Raw genomic sequence first — 22,558 nt, 5'->3', positions numbered from 1 at the left:
ATTGTTTATTTTTTATTCAAAATTTTTATCTCGATAAGAATTATACTTCTATATTTCTTTCGGGCAATTAAAAGAGCCAGTATTGATTCTATTAGATATCTTGCTGACGCTAAAAACGACATCTATTGATCAATTTTTGAACATGCGCATTAAAATTAGATTACAGAAAATAAGTGGAGTTGCCTTTCTATGTTACTCCATGTTAGTCTATACTCTATGGTACAACAGATACGAATAAATAAATTAAATTATTTTTCTTCTTCGAATGTAGTTAATACTATTTCATTTTTACAATGAACAGTATTAAAAGACTCTTATTATTTAACTTTAGTATGACATAGAACAAGTATTGTTACAGTAAGGTTATTTTTTGCTCTCCTTCTGAAAGCTTATCTAGCTTACATTGTATTTACCACTTTTAATTGATAAATACAAACGTAGATCTGGAGCAAATAATACGTAATTGACCCTCGTTGATCATGCACGATCACATTCACATCGCTAACAAATATCTTGGACACAATGAATTTGCAGGAATAGATAACAGAAATTTTTATCAGTCGCGTGACTTGTTACGATCCCTTTGTTTCACATTGCTGTTAACAATTTTTGCATTATTCTTATACATTTATCACACCTCGAGTTCACACGTGTTTTTATAATTATATTCACTTATATTATAAATAATAAAAGTGAATATAAGTTGAACGCGACAACGTATAAATTCTTGATTTCTAGCTTTTCTAGTTGTATCCTAATTAAGTCGTTTAACGAAGTATTTAATTGAAAATTCTAATCCATATACATGCCAATTTTTTTTTATTAATTATAAGTATACCTTTATTGTAAAAGATATTAAGACACATGTATGTGTACATATATATATATATATATATATGTTATTTTTAGATAAGTAATTATATTTTTTTTCCCTTAGAGTAATTTTTGATTTCGAAAATTTGTATAAATAATAGATGAACTTTGTAATCAATAATTGTATCTTATTTTATACAATAGTTGGACACATATTATGATGTTAAAATCAATGTGGAGAATAAAAAACATGTTTTGTGATTTCTGTATCTTTAGATTGACCATGTAATGGAATAAGTCACGTTTAACGTTAAGTCACGTTTAATTCACGTTTCAGTTTGATATTCTTGGATTTTTTGCTCGATTATGTTTTGATATGCAGGGTTATTCTATTGACCCCGAAAGTGGTGAAACGAAGATAAGAGAAGACGTAAGTAGCTGTCACGTTTTAAATGTACTCAGTATCTTAGCAACACTTAAGGAAGTATTAAGAAAGGTTTTTTCTTAGTCTCGTGATTTACTAAGAAATAGTTCATTTTTCTACAATTCCAAATATATTTATTTCCTAAGCTTCTCATACAATTTGAACCGTCATGGAGGCTTTGGGACTTGTAAGTACTTCAGCCTTACTATTCTGAGATATAAAGCTGTTTATAATACTTCACGTTTTCCTTGATTATTTAAATAATATAAAAATAATATTAGTATTTAAGTAAGAAATACCTCTAACTATAAGAGGTGTACCAGAGGATGGATGATATACGTGGAGTTGTATCCACCACTTATGAGTTTGCGAGCTTCATGTCCCAAATTTACAAGTATAAGCTGAAAAAGAAAATAAAAGATTATCTATTCTAAGACCATCACGAACATTAAACTATCGTAAAATTAAATACACTTACACTTACAGTTGTTTTTTTTGTTAACAATATGCTTTTGTAATTTGAAATTATCTTATGGATATACTTTTTTAATTACATTAAATCAATGGGATATAAAAATATCGTAAAAACAACTATTGCTACGTAATATTATAATAAATTTGTTTCATAGAATGTAGCCGTAATTCTAGATCATTACATATACGTCATTGAAAACAACTCAAAAGTAGTTCATGTAATTAGTGTATACATGCTTTTAATAAAGGAATAATTATTTTCGCGATTAATGATAACCTAAGGAACTCCATTCCGCAGATAATAACTATATTGGCCTTTCAAAGGAAATTTATAACTCACGTGAGCACACTCGTGCAAGATAGTATGTAATGATAAATTCATTACTATAGTTACTGCTACATTAATGTGTACATATTTCGTTATACGTTATAAAAAAATATTTTGTATTTTTAGTATCCTATTTTGAAGTCTTTTCTTGCGGGATCAGTGTCTGGTACTTTTTCAACTATTTTATTTCAACCATTAGATCTTATTAAAACAAGACTTCAAAGTAGAGTAAACCTTCGCCTCGAGTAAGTGGAAAATAATAATTTGTATTTCGTAATTATTTCGTGCAAAATTGATCTCGTTAAATTACATTTTTTTTTTTATTAGTTCTGCAAACAGTGGAACAATTGGAACAGTAATCCATATAATAAAGAAAGAAAATGTATTTGGACTCTGGAGGGGTATGACTCCGGTAAGAATTCGACGATTAACATAACGAGTTTCCATGTGTTGAAAAATAATACTAATTAAAAACATATTTTTGTAGTCCATCACCAGAGTTATCCCTGGAGTTGGATTATATTTTTCATCGATGCATTGGTTAAAACACACGTTCCATTTAAAAGATCCGATTACACCTACAGAAGCAATGTTGTTAGGTATTACAGCAAGATCTATGTCTGGAGCTTTAGTAATTCCAATAACTGTAGTGAAAACACGTTTCGAAGTATGTATAGTTGTTATTGATATGTATTTCTCAAATTACATGGAATTAAAACATACAGCATTCTGCATGATACAAATTGCATGGGAATGGGCAGTTTAGTATCGACTTCATTTTACAGAGCGATGTTTATAAATATAATAGCATAAGGGAAGCATTGAAGTTAATTTACAAGCAGGAAGGAGTACGAGGACTTTCAAGCGGATTAGTACCGACCTTATTAAGGGACGCTCCGTTTAGTGGTCTTTATCTCATGTTTTATACTCAATTAAAAAATATTGTTGCGGAAACAGGTAATTTTAATTTATATATGGAATAAAAAACAAAATTTGGTATTGCTCTCGATATTTGTAACGAACGTTTATTTCCAGATTTACCAGGCGATAAATCGTCAGCTCCGGTTCATTTTAGTTGTGGGATACTAGCAGGAATATTTGCTTCTATCGTAACACAACCTGCCGACGTAATCAAAACGAAAATGCAATTGTATCCAAACGAATTTACGGGTGTTCGCAGTGCAATTTTTCGGGTTTACGAAAAATACGGAATGTTTGGATATTTCAAAGGCATCGTTCCACGAATGTTACGAAGGACATTAGTGACCGCTATGGCTTGGACTGTATATGAAGAGGTAGCATATTTTTTTACGGATCTTTCAAGTTTTTATTATTAAGACAATTTTAAAATAGATCACACGAATTAAATAATATATTACTTTCAGGTTACAAAAAGTATGGGGCTTAAATAAAATTCTTCTATTTAACGATATGCGAATTTACGCACGACAAAATGAAAGATGCTCAACTAAATGTTTACACTCGATACACAGTATTTTAGTTTGTACAGAAACGATTTGATTATAGCAGAAAATTGTATTATAGCAAATATTACTACTATGTACAGTATTTGGATAGAGTATCCTATCGCTTGATAACGTATTATTAATGTATATACTTATTTAATAAATTATACAGTTTGTTCAATATTGTACAGTATTATACAATTTCATTGATTTATAATCGTTGGGTTCCGATTATTTGAAAAATATTTGCACGTTCTTTTTTTCTTTTAAATAACCTGATGCTTTCATTGTAGTACTGTTTTATTAATGTCAATTAACAATCTTACGAGTATTACAATGCAAATTATAGATAATTTACCTTAATGTCTTTTTATATATATATATATATACAGACAGCCTAAAATAACATTTGCATCAAATATGAATAAATTGCTAATAAATTTGTTTTAAATATATCTTGATGGTGTGACATAACATTGACAACGATAATTACGATTTGAATTTCGAGAATGTAAATTTCTGTAAATAATTTTAAAATAGCGCGATGCGATGGAAATTAATTCAGACGCAGTTCGTATAAAAATCACGATTTCTTTTTGAATTTGTAGATTATGCAAAATCTTTACCTTAATATTATATTAAGCAGTGTGCAAGTGAGCCTGTTGCATTGGTTATATCCCCATGGTTTGTCTTCTTCTGTCTGAAAATAGACAACATATTTTTTAGAAATTACGATTTCATTACTCCTTTCTTCTCGTATTAATTTCGATCGTTACCAAACACCTAGATAATGTATTTATATATTATTTATTAACCTTGCCTTAATACACGAAATAATTTAAAAAATATGTATATATGTATATGTATATATACATATATATATCATACTTCTGTCGGCTACATGTGTGCAAACCAAGATAATAAATTAAGAATTATGATCATCTTTGATTGCAACATTGGAAACAAAAGGAATGAAGAAATTTATTAACATTTTTATGGACGATTAGTCGATACCGATTGCTATGATAGAAAGCGTTTTAATGTACAATAATTGTTTTACTGCTTCAAATCTAGTTCGAAATTTCTTATTTTATAGTATACAGGTTAAAACAGACTTTAAAATTGAATACACATACATATATTTACTCCAAATTTAATACTAAATATATTATTTGATACTGCAGTTTATTAATGTTACAAAATACAAGTTAGGTGGAAGTTTGATACGTTGTGGCTGAAATACTATAAATTTGTTAATTTTTTCTAAGTATATCTTTCGTCCCAATGTAACAATACAAGACGACTCTTTACTCAAAGCTATTATTTTTATATTGCCTTTTCTGTCTAGTTGGTTCAAAAAGCAGATTATTCAGGGCAAAAAACACGAATCACACAAATGTAGTACACGCGTAAAGTATGAGTCTTCTATCAAGCCGAAATGAAGAACACGACGAAAAGAATGAGACAAGATATGATTAAGAGGGATTTCCTAGGAGCACCATATACAATACATGATTCCATGTGACCTGTCATCAATCGACCTTCAAAACGACGTACTATCTGACGTTAAAGATTACGACTAACCCAATTAGAAAATTTTACTAAACTTCACCCGTGTCCTAGCTTTCAAAATTAAAAATAACGAAGAAAAAATGCATGCAAAGGGAAGAAGTGTTTTCGGCGTACATGATACATATTTCTGGAACTTTTTTTATTTATAAAGTTCGGAAGAAAACACATTTACCGATGCGAATATATGCCAGCTTATAAGCCCAATTTATTTACTGCTTCGTCAATTGTAGCCTGAGGGCCGTTAAATAATTATAATTTTATATCTCTGGAGTATGCACGTAGATCTATTATCTCAAATCGAATTATTTAAATTATTTTTTTGGACCTATACCAGATATCTTCTCAGACTATATCGGTAGACACATCGTTCGGCTTTAAACTGAATATGCTCCAATAAATAGCAATCAAGGAATAAGGAAAGTAACAGCAGGAGTTTGTTATTGTAAACTTTAAGCACTCAAGTATCGCTCCAAAATAAAGATCACCATTTTTCAAAATATCTAACTTTCCTAATAAAAGGACATGTTTGGTATTATCATTCCGATATAAATACCTCAGAAATGCGTAGTAGAAGCTAGGATTGTATAGTCACAGTCACACAGGGCACTGTTGTGGCAGGTCTACGGAAGTAGGCACTGTTTTCCTCCACTAAACCACTAATTTCTTTTCGACAAAAAAGCTATGCAGTCGTTGATATTATATAATTGATTTACCCTATGAAGACATTATACCGATCAAAGCAAGCATAGGTATACCTTCTCCTATCTTGCTCTGTAGACAATATCTATAATACTACATGATAAAAATACCTTTCGTATGGGAACGACTTTTACTAATCCTTGCTCGACATTACCTCGATGCACCTTTTTTCAGTAATATGTTACATAGAGCAAGCTCGTCACTTTGAAAATTAAACGCTGTACGATCAGGTCCATATGAAATTTAGTTAGAGTGTTTCTCCGATTAATAGGCAGGACCAGAGACTGACTCGCTGTGACTATGCCATTCTTCAAAATTACAGATAATTATCATGTATATATTATGTGCATCTAATGAAACTCACCTGGTAAAGGACCTGTACAGTAATTGAGACGAATATGGTATATTGTTTAGTGCATACCTGGCTTACTTCTCACTCACTAACCAATCAAGAGTAGTTACTTGTGACTTCGACTTCTAGATCGATGGCGGCGACGATTATGATGACTCGAGCTTCGATGATCACGATTTCCTAAAACCATACCATAACGCATTTGTTAATCAGTTCTAATTAATTCATTCTAATTATGTATTCTATATCTACCTTTATCCCGAGCATGACGTCGATGATTATCATCATCCCGATGTCTATCGTGTTTATCTCTTGATCTGCTTCTACTTCTGTGTCCAGAATTTCTAAACATAGTATTAGTATCGTGAAAAAAACATACTCGATAATTTAATAAAAACAAACGTAACCAAATATTAAATAATTTACCTATGGCTGCCTGAGTCATGCCTGCCCTTGTCATCATCGTTACGTCGACGTCGTTTATCTCTTTCCCTGTCTCGATCCCTATCTCTGTCTCCATCTCGTCTTCGCCTATCGAGTTCTTCATTAGCACGCGCTCTTTGCTTTCTGTCTTCCTCTCTTCTTTGTTCTTTCTCGTCTCTAGCTTTCTCGCGTTTATTCTTAAGAGATACATAACATTTAAAACGCTTGAAGGTACATATGAAATTTCTAATTATAAATATCAAGTTACCATAATTTCTTGAAGAGCACTCTTTAATCTGGCATATCCAACATGTTGTTTACCCATTAAATGATCGTCGATTCGTTGTTGAGCGTCGCCGACAATAAGAAATGCGCCGCATACGTCGCATACCTCCATCTGTTTCTCCTGTGCAGCAGCCAGTTCAGCCGTCTGAAATAAATTAGCGCCTCATTTTATAATACAATTCGCCTATTACATATTACCACATTTCACATTATAATATTTACTTGATTATAATGACTGTTATCATTAGATTTTCTGAGTGTTTCTCGTTCTTCCTTTAACTGATCGCATAATCTCATTAAGCCTTGGGCCTGTTCCACATTCCCTTGTATGCCACTTTGTTCTGCCTCTTCTACCAATTTATTAATTTTCTCAGTTAAAAGAGCAATTTGTTCTTCGTTTCTTTGAGTTTGTGCTGGTGTCAAGGTAGGCTAAACATACAAATTCATTAATTTTCTCACTATTATTTTAATAGCAATTCAATAGAGTAGAATGGAATGATTTAATAGAATAGAACTCGAAATTGGTCTTACCGCTTCTGTTCTTCCTATAAGAGCTAACCGTTGCTTTCCCTTTATTATTTTCCTTTCGACTTCGTTCAACATGCTTTGACAGAATCTTATAAATTCATCCTCGTATTGCTGTTTTCTATACGAGTACGGCGCTTTCTCGAACAATTCCCTGGCCTCGTCGTCGTGTACGCGGGAACACGCACCCAAATCGGCTCTCGTATTAACAAACAGATCGTGTGGACAGAATTTTACCAAATATAATTTGCAAAACTGGAAAGAGAAGAACATTTTCGTATTGTTATTGAAATATTCTTTATATTCATTCATGACTGCGTCGTTGAAATATCCACACTTGCGAAGACCCACCTCTGAATCTTCCCAATTCAGTTCTTTGGGTTTCTCATTGGGAAGAACATTTCGGTTTCTTCCCATAAGCTCGTCGAGCAATGCAGCAGCGGCAGCAGCAGCCATATTCCAAAATTCTTTACGACGAAATGTCGTTTATCAAGGGTAGACGCAAAGCTGCACCAACAGCTATTCAGACGAATAACACAAAAAATATATTATACGTCGTTCGTTTCTCGCGTAGAAGGAATAACAGGCGACGAAACAATGTGAATCGATACGAAAACGAGACAAATCCACGAGAACATTAAGAGACACGAACGATATGACGATACATAAGTTCTAATCTAACGCCCGAAGTTTTTCTCTTAGGAAGGCGGTAGTGTAGCAAACAATATGGCCGACATCAGCCGACATCAAGTGTATTTACGCATTTTACGTAAAAGGGAACAAGAGAAACATTAAATTTCTACGCGTTCACTTTGATAAACAATGAATACTAGACGGATCATGGCTTCTTTTATATTTGTATCAACTGTTTCCTGAAATTAAATCTCTTTTACTGATATACATGTCATATAAATGCAACTAGGTTTGATGCTATTTTTTAGCGAGAATTAATAATAACTACGTCTTTTAAGATTTACAAATTCATTTTATTGTTAGTAAATTAGTATAAAATTGCATAGAAATTTTAGTAACTTCACGGTAACCAAGGGTAACCAGACTTCGTTATCGACGAACAGCGCCGCTGTTACAGCGGCGACGAGGTCACCTAACTTTTGTCTTCATTACAAACACGGTCACGGTCACGAACTTTTATCATGTTTCAAAAGCTGAATTGCAAAATCAGGCCTAGCAGTGGCATGCGGAGCGATACGAAGAATATTTTAGAAAAAGAATCATGAGAAAATATTGCTTCTTTGCTTTAAACAAATGGCGAAGCTCCGTTTCAATGCAATTATTTCATACTCTTCACTGCATTTTCCTATACTTTTAAGCAATTATATCCAGAGCTAGCGCGTATTCATATAAATGGACTAGAAAGTATTTCATACTTTTCACTGCATCTTTTTGGAAGTCGGTTATGTAGAGTGCTCGGTCGGTAATACAGATTACTCTGCCGATAATGCAGAGTGTTCGGTCGATAATGCAGATTGCGCTGTCGATAATGCGGATTGCTCTGTCGATAATTCAGATTGCTCTGTCGGTAATGCAGATTGCTCTGCAGATAATGCAAAGTGTTCGGTCGATAATGCAGATTGCTCTGTCGATAATTCAGATTGCTCTGTCGGTAATGCAGATTGCTCCGTCGGTAATATAGATCAGCCGGTCGGTAATGCAGTTTGCTCTGTCGGTAATGCGGAGTGTTCGGTCGATAATGCAGATTGCTCTGTCGATAATTCAGATTGCTCTGTCGGTAATGCAGATTGCTCTGTCGGTAATTCAGATTGCTCTGCCGATAATTCAGATTGATCTGTCGGTAATGCAGATTGCTCTGTCGGTAATGCAGATTGCTCTGTCGATAATGCAGATTGCTCTGTCGATAATGCAGATTGCTCTGTCGATAATTCAGATTGCTCTGTCGGTAATGCAGATTGCTCTGCCGGTAAAGCAGATCGTCCGGTTGGTAATGCAGATTGCTCTGTCGGTAATGTAGAGCGCTCGGCCGGTAATGCAATTATTTCATACTTTTCACTTCATTTTCCCATACTTTTAAGCAATTATATACAGAGCTAGCGCGTATTCATATAAATGGACTAGAAAGTATTTCATACTTTTCATTGCATCTTTTTGGAAGACGATTATGTAGAGTGCTCGCTCGGTAATACAGATTACTCTGCCGATAATGCAGATTGCTCTGTCGATAATTCAGATTGATCTGTCGGTAATGCAGATTGCTCTGTCGGTAATGCAGATTGCTCTGTCGATAATGCAGAGTGTTCGGTCGATAATGCAGATTGCTCTGTCGATAATTCAGATTGCTCTGTCGATAATTCAGATTGCTCTGTCGGTAATGCAGATTGCTCTGTCGGTAATGCAGATTGCTCTGTCGATAATTCAGATTGCTCTGTCGGTAATGCAGATTACTCTGCCGATAATGCAGATTGCTCTGTCGATAATTCAGATTGCTCCGTCGGTAATATAGATCAGCCGGTCGGTAATGCAGTTTGCTCTGTCGGTAATGCAGATTGCTCCGTCGGTAATATAGATCAGCCGGTCGGTAATGCAGATTGCTCTGTCGGTAATGCAGATTGCTCTGTCGGTAATGCAGATTGCTCTGTCGGTAATGCAGATTGCTCTGTCGGTAATGCAGATTGCTCTGTCGGTAATTCAGATTGCTCTGTCGGTAATGCAGATTGCTCTGCCGATAATGCAGATTGCTCTGTCGATAATGCAGATTGCTCTGTCGGTAATGCAGATTGCTCTGTCGGTAATATAGATCGACCTGTCGATAATGCAGATTGCTCTGCATTACCAGACCTAACCCAGACCTAACCCAGACCTAACCCAGACCTGCCGATAATGCAGATTGCTCTGTCGGTAATGCAGATTACTCTGTCGGTAAAGCAGATCGTCCGGTTGGTAATGCAGATTGCTCTGTCGGTAATGCAGATTGCTCTGTCGGTAATGTAGAGCGCTCGTCCGATAATGCAATTATTTCATACTTTTCACTGCATTTTCCCATACATCTGTGAAACTAATCGCCGTATGATTAAACTGTAAATATAAAAAAGTTTCGATTTGTCATGTTCTATAAGGTGTTATTTTTTTTAAATTCACACTTCTACGCCTCTTAAAATTTCCAACAAAAATCGTCCCACAGTCAAAGGTTTAAACAGATTGTCGTTTACGTTTACGCGAAGCACGCATAAAAATTGCAGTTCCCGATGGGTTTGAAAGGAGAGGAGAAGCAGTTGTACCTCAACTACAACACGATCTCCTATAACTTCGGCAAATGCACCACGATAATCACGACCGGCATTACTGTCCTGCTCTGGTCTCAACCTTTGATAGAACATTTCGCTTCTTCTAATAAAGGTATTTTTTAATTGTTCATGAATGCATTAGGTTGACGCATAATTATCTAACGTTCTGTAAAGACGTCCAAAACAGTCCAAAAACTGAACACGTAAATACATTTAGAACGTGTTAGAATGATTGTTCTCAAGTATATATTCCCATCAATTTTAATACACGTGAAAAGCTATTTTGTGATAAATTTATTTTTATCGAAGTGGAGTGACCATATTATTTTCGTTTAAGTATTCGAAGAATTAAGTAAAGAAGTATTCAATAGAATTTAAAAAATTTCTTGTATTTAGGATATTGTACTTAGAATATTGTAAAAATTAAGAAAGCTTTACATAAATTCTTCTCTGTAAAGAAACTAATGTGGTTCCTCCTCTTAAAGCACAAAGTGGCATTTCCACAATTATTTGTTGTGTGAAATAAACATTCTTCTTTTCTTTCGTCAATATAATAATAGCCCTTTAAGTACACAGTGCATGTTCGTATTTTCTCACAGATAACAATACTGCTTCCTACGAACTCCCTCTTCGGGTTCACGTCTTCTTCGACTGCGGCAAATTATCGATACTATCCTACCGTATTGTCCTATAATCCGGATGATTTGAAACAACTTTTTCCTTAGCGAAAATGTTGTCCGAGGCTTCGTTGAGGAGATATTAACAAAAAACGCCGACCAATCAGAGCGCGCGTATACCGCTGGAGCGGCCGCGGTAACAAAGGCTACAAGCTAAGCGGCCGCGTCAATGTCCTTCGGGCTTCGATGCACGTCGAGACACTTGTTCGCGTACGAGCGTGGCCGTTTAGTTCGTAGCCTTCGCTACCGCAGCCGCTCCAACGGTATCCGCGCGTTCTGATTGGTCAGTGTTTTCCTTTAATATCTCCTCAACGAAGCTTCGGACAACATTTTTGCTAAGGAAAAAGTTGTTTCAAATCACCTCCCGAACCACCCCTTTCAAGATGTTACAACATTTTTGGGACACCCTGTATGGATGCTTCGCTATCGCGCTGTCCAACTTTGGCCACGAGCTCTTCATTCCCCCATTCATCCCTTAAAGAGTCCAGGATGACTGAGGCTCATGCAGAGCTGTATCTTGCTTTTATACTTGTGAAACATTAATATTATGTCAAAAATCATATTCGCAATCAGAGTGTTTATAATAATACCGGGCACTATTAAAAATAACGCAATAACAATTTATTGGTCATCACTGTTATGTTAATATCGGTTACACGTTACATATTAAATAGCATACTTGCAATACACATAAACTCATTACATCATAATTATCACTGATGGATATTTTTGACAGATATTTGGGGAATTATTACTGAATTGTTTCGGTTCCTTCAAAACCTTAACCAGCTCAAAAATACAGCTTAGTACTATCTTTTTCGAAGTGCGAAATGAAAACATGGAATAATTTATATTCTACGATTAATTTGTACAACTACAGAGCTATGATTTATTCGAATAAATACAGCAAATGTTTCTGAAGATTCTCTTATTTTTAATTTCAATGTAAGAGATGTGATGAGATTTCAGCAATATAATTAGCGACTGAAATGCGACGATGATTAATGACGATGAATGATAAAATTATCAAATCGACTGCAGATCAAATTCACTCGTACTCTTCATCATCAGGTCGGACTTGAGGGTATCTTCTCACAGGTTGATGTTGTGGTTGCGGGCGTCTGTGTTGAAGAGGTATGTTTACTTCTTCAGGGCTACGAAAAACTTGGTTTAACGGTAAACGAAATTGTGGAAGGCCTGTTGGTTGTGGACGAGCCGAAGGTGGAATGCTGTTCAAAGCTGGTTGAGGTTGAGGGCTTGCATACACCTGCATATAAATATTTCTATTAATATTTGCGATCGATACGCTTCTAATTTACCTCGATATGAAAGTCTTACAGGTGGCGAAGGACGACGAGCAGGCGCAGAACTAATATAGTCGTCAGCCTCGCGTTCGTCCGCGTGGATATCAGCAGGGAAATATCTCTCGCTGTATCTCAAGGTCACGTTGGGTTTGTTCTCAGCTTCTGCCAAGTTCAATGGTTTGTACAGGTACTCGTTCACGAAGTGATACTGCGAGCTCTTCTTGCAGTTTATGTCACCGTTCGGTGGCATGCAAATCAGGTGAACCTACAAAGTAACGAAGGTTATTTGATTCTCGCGTTGCGATTACGTCTCCTGTACAAGCCAGTGATGGTGTATTGTGATATCTTTTCCTATTAAGATGCGATATAGACAAATAAAAAAACATGGAAGACTTATAACAAGCAAGATTGGACTAATAGCTACAATAATCAACACAAAACAGATTACGTATCTTGATAAAATAAAGAAACAATTAATCGAGGGTCAGAAGGAGTCAATAACTTGCATGTTCAGAAAAGAGAAAGGCGCCCGCGTTCCTCTACTTATCTGAATCTATCTCTATTTTCAGTCGAGAAAAGGGGCGTGGGTCGATTACCCCGGAAACGCACTATAAGCCACTATCGGGAAACCGATCGATGCGATTTATGATTGGTTTCATTTACATGTTCGACGAACAATACCGGAAACGTTCAGGCGAAACCATGCATCGAAAAGTGAAATTTACTTATCAGTGGTTATTCGAGGTTGCGCTATAATTGTCCCAGTATAAAACGAACTTTATTTTTCGCGAGCACTTTCACCAGGCTACCTGAATTACGCAGAAATGCTTAAGCAACGGTCTCGAGATCAGGATTCGAAACTTTTCCGGGAATAACTGCTCCAGATTATTATATAAAGCTTAAATTTTGTTTTGTTTTCTCGTTTGGTCGGTTACGCAATTCGAAATAAAGAAAAACGAACATTACAAAAAAAAATATCCGTGTACAGGTAATCCGTTTCACGTAAACCACTGATAATATCGGTTGCAAGTGACGACTAGACTGCGGATTATTATGCATTTATAGGAAACTTGGATGTAAAAGAAACTACAAAATGCATGCGGTATAATATAAAAGAATATCGAAAGTAAAGTTGTCCTTGATATCTTGGACAAAATGAAATTACTTGATGGAACGTGAATCCTTCGGGACAGATCCAGGAGTGTTTGGCATTTTCGTGGCAATAGTGGAAAACTTCGCAATGCAGGTCTTCGTCGGCATAGTACCCAGTCTGCTTGTTCACGCAATCGAATTTACTTTGCGGTAAGAGAAGCGTGAGACGATCTGGTTCCTCCTTTTCCTCCAGCTCTTCGCCCTTCGAACACAGTACGATATTAACGACCGTTGCAAGTTCAATGTCGTTCATTAGATTTCATCCTTTAAATGATAATCACCTGAGGATTTTGTCCACCTCGTAGAACACCACCACGTGGTGGTCCATTCACTCTGATCCCTTGATCGAGCGAACCCGACGGTTTACGGTACAACTGAAAATAGGGCATACGTTGAAGTCAAAAGTGTATGCTGGAAATTTGTATTAACTCTCAAGTAAAACCTTCCAATTTGTCTCATTGCGAAGGATGGAACACATGGAAATATAAAAGACATCCTGAACCAAGGGAGCTTCGGTATCGAAGCTACCTGGCCCTGAATATGCAGGCTACAACGTTTGAAAGCCTCAAACCTTGCAATTTGTAAAATCGACGAAAGTGTGTACGTTAAGTTACTGAATACGATCAGATAATTCTTTCTCGTAAGAAACCATTCATGGCGGTCGGCGCACTTGTTACGAAGTTGCAGTAAGAAAGTCACGTGAGTCGGTACTTTGAAGTAACCGGTTATTTTTACGTAAGCCCTTACGTAATATGTATCACGCATACGCAATATTATATGACGCAACTACTTTCGTTGCATTTATTTATAACTATCCGAGAAATTCGAACGATTCGAAAACTGATAGTCTCTGCTTTCAGACGTAATAATAAAGATAGTAAGAATCGCATTGCTCACAGGTTGGCCATTGTTTCTGTACGCAGGTGTCGGCGTGGGTGTCACGATGTTGTCCTCGTAGCTGTTATCGCGAAAACCTTGGGCAGCGGTCGCATAGAGGGGCCCTAAGCTGGACGATTTCCCAGGATATGGCGCCCTTCCGTCTAGGTCGTAAGGGTTCTGCGCTGTTGCAGTCACAGCTAGTGCCGTCAGACACAGCCAATACATCCTGCAAAATGTAAAATAAGAGTCGAACACTTTATCATCTCATAGATTGATGATAATAATTTATGTACTTGCGTTTAAACACATTTTCGAATTCAAGACCAAACGCTTGAATTGAAATATGGTTGAGGGGTACGTGACTATAACTTACGGCGAGAAAAGGTCAGGCCTCTGAAAATGATGCATAGCAAAACAAGAATGTTCGAGCAAGCAGTCTGCGGTATTTTCTCGCTGGCTGGAATTACGTGCTCGATGCACTTTCTCGCTCCATGATACGCAGACGAAATAACAGAGATTTGTGTACATACAGACATGTGCGAGGGAAAGCAACCTTGACTATTGATATCTTCGCTATAAAGCACCTAGGTTCACTCAAAGTGGAAAGTAATGATACTTGGCAGGATTGATGGTAATCGCAGCTCGTCTTACATGAAACTTTACGATCAGCTTGAAACCGATTAGTTATTTTTATTATCCCGCGAAACCTATCGCGTACGTTCGATTATGTCTAATTTTCATCGGAGAGATGCTTGATATGACGCTTTATATTTGCACCTGACGCTTTCCCCCGGTCGTTCCATTACTGCACATTTGTACAAAGAGATTTTATTCAACGTTGTCGCAACCTGAAAAAGTCTTTCAACTGAAAGAAAGTAACCAACGTGAAAGAAATAACGCGAAGACGTAAGAAATCTTTAGGAAAGCGACACTTGAGTTTCAAAGATTCCACTTGCAGCTGGTCGCGTGCGTTTAATGTCGATGACCTAGAATATTCGCGTGAAAGAGGGCTACGGAGAAATGTGGTGAAACAGTATAATGGTATTTCAAATCGAGCGAAATTGTACACACTCTCTCGTGCGCTGACTCAACCGACTAATGCCCCTGTTAATATATTCAGCTTCTTGTAATTCCTCATCCGAAAACCGGACCAATTTGCACTGGCATAATTTAACCGATAAACTGGTCGTAGAAGAGTAAAATTACCCGATCTGATTAAGTGAAATTACATGTTTACGCGTAGAACGAAACTTTGGTATGCACAACTGGTTTGACCTGTTCGACTATATCGGTAGAAAGCCAAATATTTAGTTCTGGGCGATGCGCACAGGGAACTGGAATTCAATTCTTTATTCCTTACACGAGTCGATCAAAATATGAATCTGAACAAACATCCGCAGTCCAAAGATGAGCGTACCTTTCTTTACCCAGTTTGTGTCGTTTAACTAGAAACACAAGTGTGTTCGCACCCGAATCGACGACGTCCTAGTGGAAAGCACTTCGCTTTCTAGTGCGTAAAACATGGACGGCGGTTTCACGATCCGTTGAGGACATCTCATTCGTAACGGCGATGATGTATCGCGGGAGATCCGACGCTTTCGATAAATTTGAAAGGCTCGACTTACGAGATCAGACCTCCCTGTATCCCAGATCTCTCGTTGATAAAAAGAAACGGCCGTTGAGCGTGACAAACGCGAAAAAAGAGTAAAAGCGAGGCCTAGGACCCCGGCACTGACAAGCAGCGAATCATCGTGGACAAATAAAGTTCGATCTCCCGTCGAAACGAAGAAAGTACACTGGTTTTTTGGCTCGTCGCTTTCCCTTCTGGGAAGAGAGGTGCCCCCAACTGTAACGCTAGCTTTTCAATGGGATTTCGCGTAACGATAGCACTCGAGGCACCGAAACTAATGATATAATTATAATTCTAGGTCAGACGGTCGAAAGTATAGTCGCATCCTGGATTGTACGAGTTCAGGATTTAGAGGCACACAAGACACCACCGGCCAAACCAGTACAACCCAAAGAGAAGCAAAATAAAAAAATAAGAATATCTGGCTGCAGAATTTCATGAAAATCGTAGGATGATGGATCTCGCCAGCTTCCAGCATCGCGTGAAAGCAAGTAGTGCCTTTATCAGCAAAGCGTTGCTAACGAACCGTGGATTTGCTCTTTATTTAAAACTCGCGTAATCGAGAAAAACGAGAACCACGAAAGGCTTCCTGTTCGCGTTACAAAGGTCGAAGGTACAGTCCCCGCCGTTTTCCGGTTTGCTGTGACATTTTACGCAACCTGTTCGTCAAATGCGATCGGGACGGGTCATCGTGTAACTCGAATCGCCTACTCGATTAACCAGTCCATTTAAAGAACAAAGTGGTTAACGGTTTGCACCAGCAGGCATGAAAAAATGCAGCTCGTTCTTAACGAGGAGGCTGTCTTTACTTAGTCTTGGACGCTGGCCTGGCGATCGTTAAGAAGGTGGCTGCAGACTCGAACAGCGCGGCTCGAGTGAAAGTGAGTGGGTCCTGCGTGCAAAAATGGCACTCGTACGAGAAAAATTGGAGCGTGTATATCTGTATCGGGTGGCGCGAATTGATTTATGGTATTAGCGCGTGTACGGTGACCGTCACTTAAATCCTATCGTGGTTTCGTCAACTTCTTCTCGAAGGATTTCCCAAAACGACCCTAAGGATATTGTTTTATAATAAAATAAATGTGGCAACGAATAGACTGCAGATCTTCATAGAAAATAAAATCTTTGCAAATGTACACCTTTGAGAATGAAATCTAAATAGTAATTTATTTTACTTTGCAAATATTATAATATGAGCTTTACTTTCAATATTTTTCATGTTCTTGTACATTGTGTGCATTTTGTACTTTCTTGCACGTTCAAATTTCCTATAAATGCATTAAAATCCGCAGGCTAGTAATGAAATACGAATAAGATACACGATAAAAGAGTAACCGATTTCGAGCGAATGATTTTAAGCGACGGTCACTGGACTCCGCGCGCGAAAATGCCACTCGTAGAAAAAGAAAATGGAAGCGTGTATGCTTGTATCGGATGTCGGGAATCGAATTGTGGTGCTAGAGCGTATGTGCAGATCGAGAAACAATGTCGTCCAAGGTTCGTCGTCTAGAAAGGACGTGATTGGGTGTTGTACCAAGGATTCCTTTGAAATTCGATCACCTCGTCGGGGGACATTTTTTTTTTTTTAATGTGTCCTCTACTGTTCAAGTTTCTCGTGGAACTCAAGAAGTGAAGAAAATGATAGAGGCTGTTAACAGCCAAACGTGCATGCTTCTCTTTTCCAAGAAACTATAAAACTAACGCATCCCTTTAGTACCATTAAACCACCATTTAGCACTAATTAAAGAAAATAATTGAACAGCTCGCTTTAGGAGACGCAGAAAAAATTCCGTACATTGCCATAAACGATGCGTGTTTTTTTACACGGTGTACTTTCCGGGCATGTCCTTCTTTTGATAAGGCTCGCGAGCGTCGCGGTTGGAAGCTGATCCGCAGGGGTTTCTCGAGGCGGAGCGCAAAGAAAGCAATTGCATAATGAAAAAAGAGATAGTTGTCTGGTAACTACAAACGAGGGGAACGCGGCTGTATAATATAATCAGCGGAGGGCGCACGTAACTGGTTGGACGTGCTCTTAAGGAAATCTAGAGCAGGCTTTATAGTTGTGGCGACATTTTTTGATCGGGTAAACCAAAGCCTGCGGTGCTATTAACCTTTTACTCTCGTATGTCGAGTCGCCATCAATCGTTCCAGAATTTTAAGCATCCGAAACATTTGGAGATTTTCGCGATACCTGGAAGTCATTTCAGAAAATCCAATTAAAGGGATGACGAGTCAAAGATGAATCGAAAATTTTTTAATCGTTTAGAAACAGAACGATAAGCTTACTCCAAGAGTCCTTCCTCTGTCCTGCATTTACCTTACGTAATACTTTTCCAAGGGGAAGTATTATAATATCATTGTGTTCAAGGGCAAATACGGACGCGATAATGAATCGAACAGTTTCATACTTCTTAATTTTTAATTAAGATTTCATCAACACTGTTTCTTATTATTCTCGTTATTCATTTATTCCTACGTCGGTCTTATCCTCGTCGATTATATTACCTCATCTCGAGGAAGGTTTACAAACGCGGTGAATAAACTGTAATACTTCGTGTTTCATAAGTAGTAACGCGAGCATCGATCTACCCAGGGCAGCGTAAAAATTTTCATAAATTCCTCGTCGCAGTTCCTGATCGCCCTCGCACAACCGGTTCCTTTTCCCGCTTCTAAGGCACGTGCCACAATCCCTGCTCCACCGTGCGTAACGACGCTAATCTCGCAAATTTTTCATCGAGTTTCCCTCGATTTATATCTATATGTATGTCGCGGTGCACTGGTATTTCGGCCCGAGTAGCTTTCGATTGTATCGAGTACGAGTTTCGACAGAACTTTTTCGACTAGAATTCGCGAAAACAATTTATCATTATCGTCTTGACTCTACTCGGACTTATAAAAGGACTTTGGAACTTTTTTTTCCAACTCTTTGCACTCCCGAGGTCCTAGGTCGTGCAATCTGACGAATTGCTAAGATTCGGTCGTAATCACCGCGTAACACAAAAATTAAAAAAAAAAAAACAAAAAGAAGAGAAAACTAAGTAATTGCTTGGCGTGCAAAAGATTGGCGGACGAGGTACACCGATAGGTACACAGATGAAAAAGTCAAGAAGACACTTGCACATCGTCATCACTGATCTCGCGTTACTTCGAAGCCCCCTCACCCCTCGTGTATCTTTCGAAAATTGTTTAGCCCCACTTACCTGTCAACGACGAAGGTAGAGGAGCAACTGCACGATGAACGGATTGACAACACGCGAGCTTTATCTTGGCCGGCCGGTTCTTCATTCTCTTATATAGCGTATCTCGCTGAAAGTTACCTCCACCAAGCTACCTCCAACAGCTGGGTCCGCTTTGGGGTGGTGGGAGACAGTTGGGCGCGTAACGCGACACAAGGGGTTCCCCCGAAAATTCTGAACCCCTGGTAAATCGTTGAATTAATAACATGCGACGAGGACTGGAGGACCAACCCCTGTCCGAGTTCAAAATTCACGCAATTCGAGACCGTAACTGTTATAGACATTTATATTATCGTAGACATTACATATCATAGATTTTAACTATTACATATTGGGTTGTCTGGAAAGTCCGTGCCGATTTTTAGTAGACGGTACAGGTCTGAATATATCGGAATGGTTGAAAACAAATAACATGTAAACATCCCTGAAAAGGTGGAAAAATTGTGGAACAAAATGGTACTTACATAATTCGATAAATATATTCAATGTATATATAAACATTCAAATATACCTTTGAATTTTTCTTAAAAATTGGCACGAACTTTCTGGACAACCCGATAGATTATTAACTATCATAGATATGAACGAGGATCGATGAAATAGTAATGAGTTATGTGGTACCAACCGCTTACCAGTCGCCATTGATCACTAGTTACCACTAATTATCTGTCCTAAGCACAGATGATAATTCAACCGAAAGAAACATGGAACAAATAAAAATTCTCGATGTTACAGGTCTTACAATTAGATGAGGCGTTGAAGAAATCTAAGAAGCGTCCGACTTGGTCAAAATTCGAAGTAAATGTTCATCCATGGGCATAAAAATTGAAGTCACGTTCGATGAATGCAAATGGAACCTCAACGGGGTACCACGTACAGATATGACATCGACTTTTACGACCTACTGCCGAAAGGAAATTTACGCATAGAAAGCAAGTTCAGCCCGATTTCGTTTGAAACCCATCGCTATGAAAAGTATGCTTTGCGGAAATAATCTGGCGCGATGTTCTGCGTGTACAGAAGTAAAAAGTATCGAGAGTCCGCAGGTATCGATGATGTAAGAATCGCACTCAAGCGTGCACGGAATTCGATGTCTTGTTTCTTCTGAAGCTCCTTCGAAGTTCTACTAACCGTGAGAGAACACGTAATTAAACAATTGCAGGTCTACTCAAAACTTGCGGTGAGTAAATTTCGGTCGCAATAAGCTTTGTGAATGAAGTCGATCTCGTTCGATTTCTGTGTTGTATAAGAATGATGTCACGTTGGAACTAAGTTACCATTGACAAGCGCGAACGAAGCGAGGAAGAAAGAAAAATGAAATTCACGTTCACGGGGAAACTTTCGGTTTCTTTTCTTCGATTTCTTGACTCATCAGAAGTGTGAATCGTCGCTCTTTCCCCCGTCGCATTCAACGCACTGCTTAGCGTGTAATTTATTAAAATTGCATGGAAACAGATCGCGATGACTTTCTTTCTCGCAGAGACGGCTATCGAAGGTCATTGTTTTCACCTGACGGAAGCCGCGAAACGGTCCCTTCCGATTGATGCGATCGACAAGATCGAATGTCTCGCTTTCTTCGCCGTTTCCACCCCGTTCAAACTTTTTATCGCGATTTGCCTCTTAGTTGTCTAATCGTGTGAAGTTTCGGACGGTTGTTGTCGACCTGTAAAGATTTATAACGATATCAGTGGCTACTGTTGACAACTGTTTAGGTATACGTTCGATTGCCTTTTAAGCACACGAAATTCTCGGTGTGATCGAACCTCGGAAAACAGATATCGCAGAATAGACTTAAATTCTTGCAAACCGCAAACCGGTTTCTGCTAGCTGCAAATGAATTTAGACCGTGAAGTCGAAGCACGAAATATGTTTCCAGTATAAAACCGATACCGGTAGAGCACACTGTATCAGGTCCCGTAGAAAGTTCCTGCCTTCTATAACAGGGGACAATAAACTAATATATGTATATTATTTAATATGTATATATTTTTTTTATTTGTCGACAATGTTCTAACGTATCTAGAACAAGGAACCGTAACTTATTATACTTCGAAAGGGCTTAATAATAAACGAACTAACCACAGATATTGTATCTCTTAAATAAAAAGAATCGTAGAAGAATCTTGTACTGCTTCGTAATGCTTCTTGACTTCTTCGCGTCGATGTTACTCCCCGTCGTAATGCCCCGTTATAATTTAAGTCGCATTGTACATGATTGTATCGTGCAATGCGTTATTGCGTCCTGATGTTATCGTTTCGGAGGCGTGGTTCCAATAGCGCGACAGATATTCGGCTACTACGGACGTGCAAACGCGTAAGAAATACTTTAAATGTACTTTCACCCGCAGGAGAAAGTGCGTTTGCCCTCCGTTACGCCCCTGTAATATGCAAATGATCGATCAAAGGGGGAAATAAGATAATCGTACTGGAAACGAGGATGAACTCTTCGATTATTAAATTATTACGTAATCGCATTTTGTAATTTAACATTTCCCTGGGATATTTGATGAAGTAATAATAATTGTCTCCATTCAAGGTGAATGACCGTCACCCGAACGAAAACCTCTTGCATTTCTTCCTACCAAATCGTAACTCGATAACATCTTTCTCTTTTTGAGATCTTTTCCAACGAATTTGCAAACCAATCGAAGAAAGCCACGTTTCTATCAAGAAAGTTGGTCCTTTTTTTTTTTTCTTCGTTACAAATGTTGTAATATCAAACTGGTTTTGTATTCGAATCGAGACATTCTCTTGGTATGATGTATGTTGTTGCACGCGTTAAAATAGTTCCGTAGGTTTAATGCAATAACACGCTTCGAGAAGTGTAATAATCTTTACCGAGACTTCAAGGACAGTCGTGACTATTACTTTCTCATCTAACAGGTAAGGATGTAAAGTAGTTGAAATTAATAGTTTAAACTTTGAACGCTGTATCTTTTTTAATGATAGTGGAAATTTGCTGCAATTGAATGCGCGAACTTTCTTAAAGTTCCAAAAAATAGTGTCCAATTAGTGACTCAAGGCAAGGTGAAATTGCACCGAAATTAACATTAATCTCT

The 22,558-nt window shown here is 37.6% G+C and overlaps 3 protein-coding genes and 2 long non-coding RNA genes across 22 annotated transcripts; 3 read left to right on the top strand and 2 right to left on the bottom strand.

Moving 5' to 3' along the window:
* The first annotated feature begins 164 nt into the window (after positions 1 to 164).
* On the top strand, positions 165 to 3,688 carry LOC128877285 (mitochondrial glycine transporter-like). Of its 7 annotated transcripts, none has more exons than XM_054124505.1 (8): positions 165 to 357; positions 1,151 to 1,243; positions 2,166 to 2,284; positions 2,367 to 2,451; positions 2,527 to 2,706; positions 2,825 to 2,996; positions 3,075 to 3,334; positions 3,425 to 3,688. In XM_054124505.1, exons 2-8 carry the CDS (start codon positions 1,190 to 1,192, stop codon positions 3,449 to 3,451), a joined length of 897 nt encoding a protein of 298 aa, XP_053980480.1. In that variant the 5' UTR covers positions 165 to 357; positions 1,151 to 1,189; the 3' UTR covers positions 3,452 to 3,688. The 7 variants fall into 7 exon arrangements, with proteins under 7 accessions (XP_053980480.1, XP_053980471.1, XP_053980454.1 ...); XM_054124496.1 differs by having other exon boundaries at positions 1,090 to 1,243; XM_054124479.1 differs by having other exon boundaries at positions 165 to 692.
* On the bottom strand, positions 1,332 to 8,068 carry LOC128877229 (luc7-like protein 3). Of its 9 annotated transcripts, none has more exons than XR_008457220.1 (10): positions 7,713 to 8,068; positions 7,368 to 7,616; positions 7,059 to 7,265; positions 6,820 to 6,981; positions 6,555 to 6,748; positions 6,381 to 6,472; positions 6,198 to 6,308; positions 5,631 to 6,084; positions 4,132 to 4,205; positions 1,339 to 1,638 (listed from the first exon to the last, which is right to left on the bottom strand). XR_008457220.1 is itself a non-coding variant. In XM_054124404.1 (8 exons), the coding sequence occupies exons 1-7, from the start codon at positions 7,815 to 7,817 to the stop codon at positions 6,235 to 6,237; spliced, it is 1,083 nt and encodes a 360-aa protein (XP_053980379.1). In that variant the 5' UTR covers positions 7,818 to 8,067; the 3' UTR covers positions 3,807 to 4,205; positions 6,198 to 6,234. The 9 variants fall into 9 exon arrangements, 2 of the variants coding, with proteins under 2 accessions (XP_053980379.1, XP_053980352.1); XR_008457219.1 differs by having other exon boundaries at positions 1,340 to 1,638; positions 5,631 to 5,791; positions 5,887 to 6,308; positions 7,713 to 8,067; XR_008457217.1 differs by having other exon boundaries at positions 1,370 to 1,447; positions 1,537 to 1,638; positions 5,631 to 6,308; positions 7,713 to 8,067.
* Positions 8,069 to 11,885: 3,817 nt separating this feature from the next.
* Positions 11,886 to 19,563, bottom strand: LOC128876208 (uncharacterized). Its single transcript, XM_054122385.1, is given in 7 exon segments — positions 11,886 to 12,565; positions 12,637 to 12,867; positions 13,768 to 13,956; positions 14,036 to 14,128; positions 14,652 to 14,859; positions 19,464 to 19,504; positions 19,507 to 19,563. Coding segments are annotated over 7 exon segments (1,023 nt in total). The 5' UTR covers positions 19,549 to 19,563; the 3' UTR covers positions 11,886 to 12,346.
* LOC128876224 (uncharacterized) lies at positions 12,679 to 16,745 on the top strand. 4 transcript variants are annotated; one of them, XR_008456973.1, is made up of 4 exons: positions 12,679 to 12,739; positions 14,678 to 14,868; positions 14,956 to 16,469; positions 16,562 to 16,745. It is a non-coding gene; the product is annotated as an uncharacterized LOC128876224 (long non-coding RNA). The 4 variants fall into 4 exon arrangements; XR_008456974.1 differs by lacking the exon at positions 12,679 to 12,739 and adding an exon at positions 13,808 to 13,904; XR_008456972.1 differs by lacking the exon at positions 12,679 to 12,739 and adding an exon at positions 14,136 to 14,453.
* Positions 16,758 to 21,625, top strand: LOC128876217 (uncharacterized). The gene is made up of 2 exons (XR_008456969.1): positions 16,758 to 17,144; positions 20,235 to 21,625. It is a non-coding gene; the product is annotated as an uncharacterized LOC128876217 (long non-coding RNA).
* Positions 21,626 to 22,558: the final 933 nt, after the last annotated feature.

The sequence above is a fragment of the Hylaeus volcanicus genome, chromosome 1, assembly GCF_026283585.1.
Source record: "Hylaeus volcanicus isolate JK05 chromosome 1, UHH_iyHylVolc1.0_haploid, whole genome shotgun sequence".
Classification (NCBI taxonomy): domain Eukaryota; kingdom Metazoa; phylum Arthropoda; class Insecta; order Hymenoptera; family Colletidae; genus Hylaeus; species Hylaeus volcanicus.
This window is presented reverse-complemented; position numbering and strand designations above follow the sequence as displayed.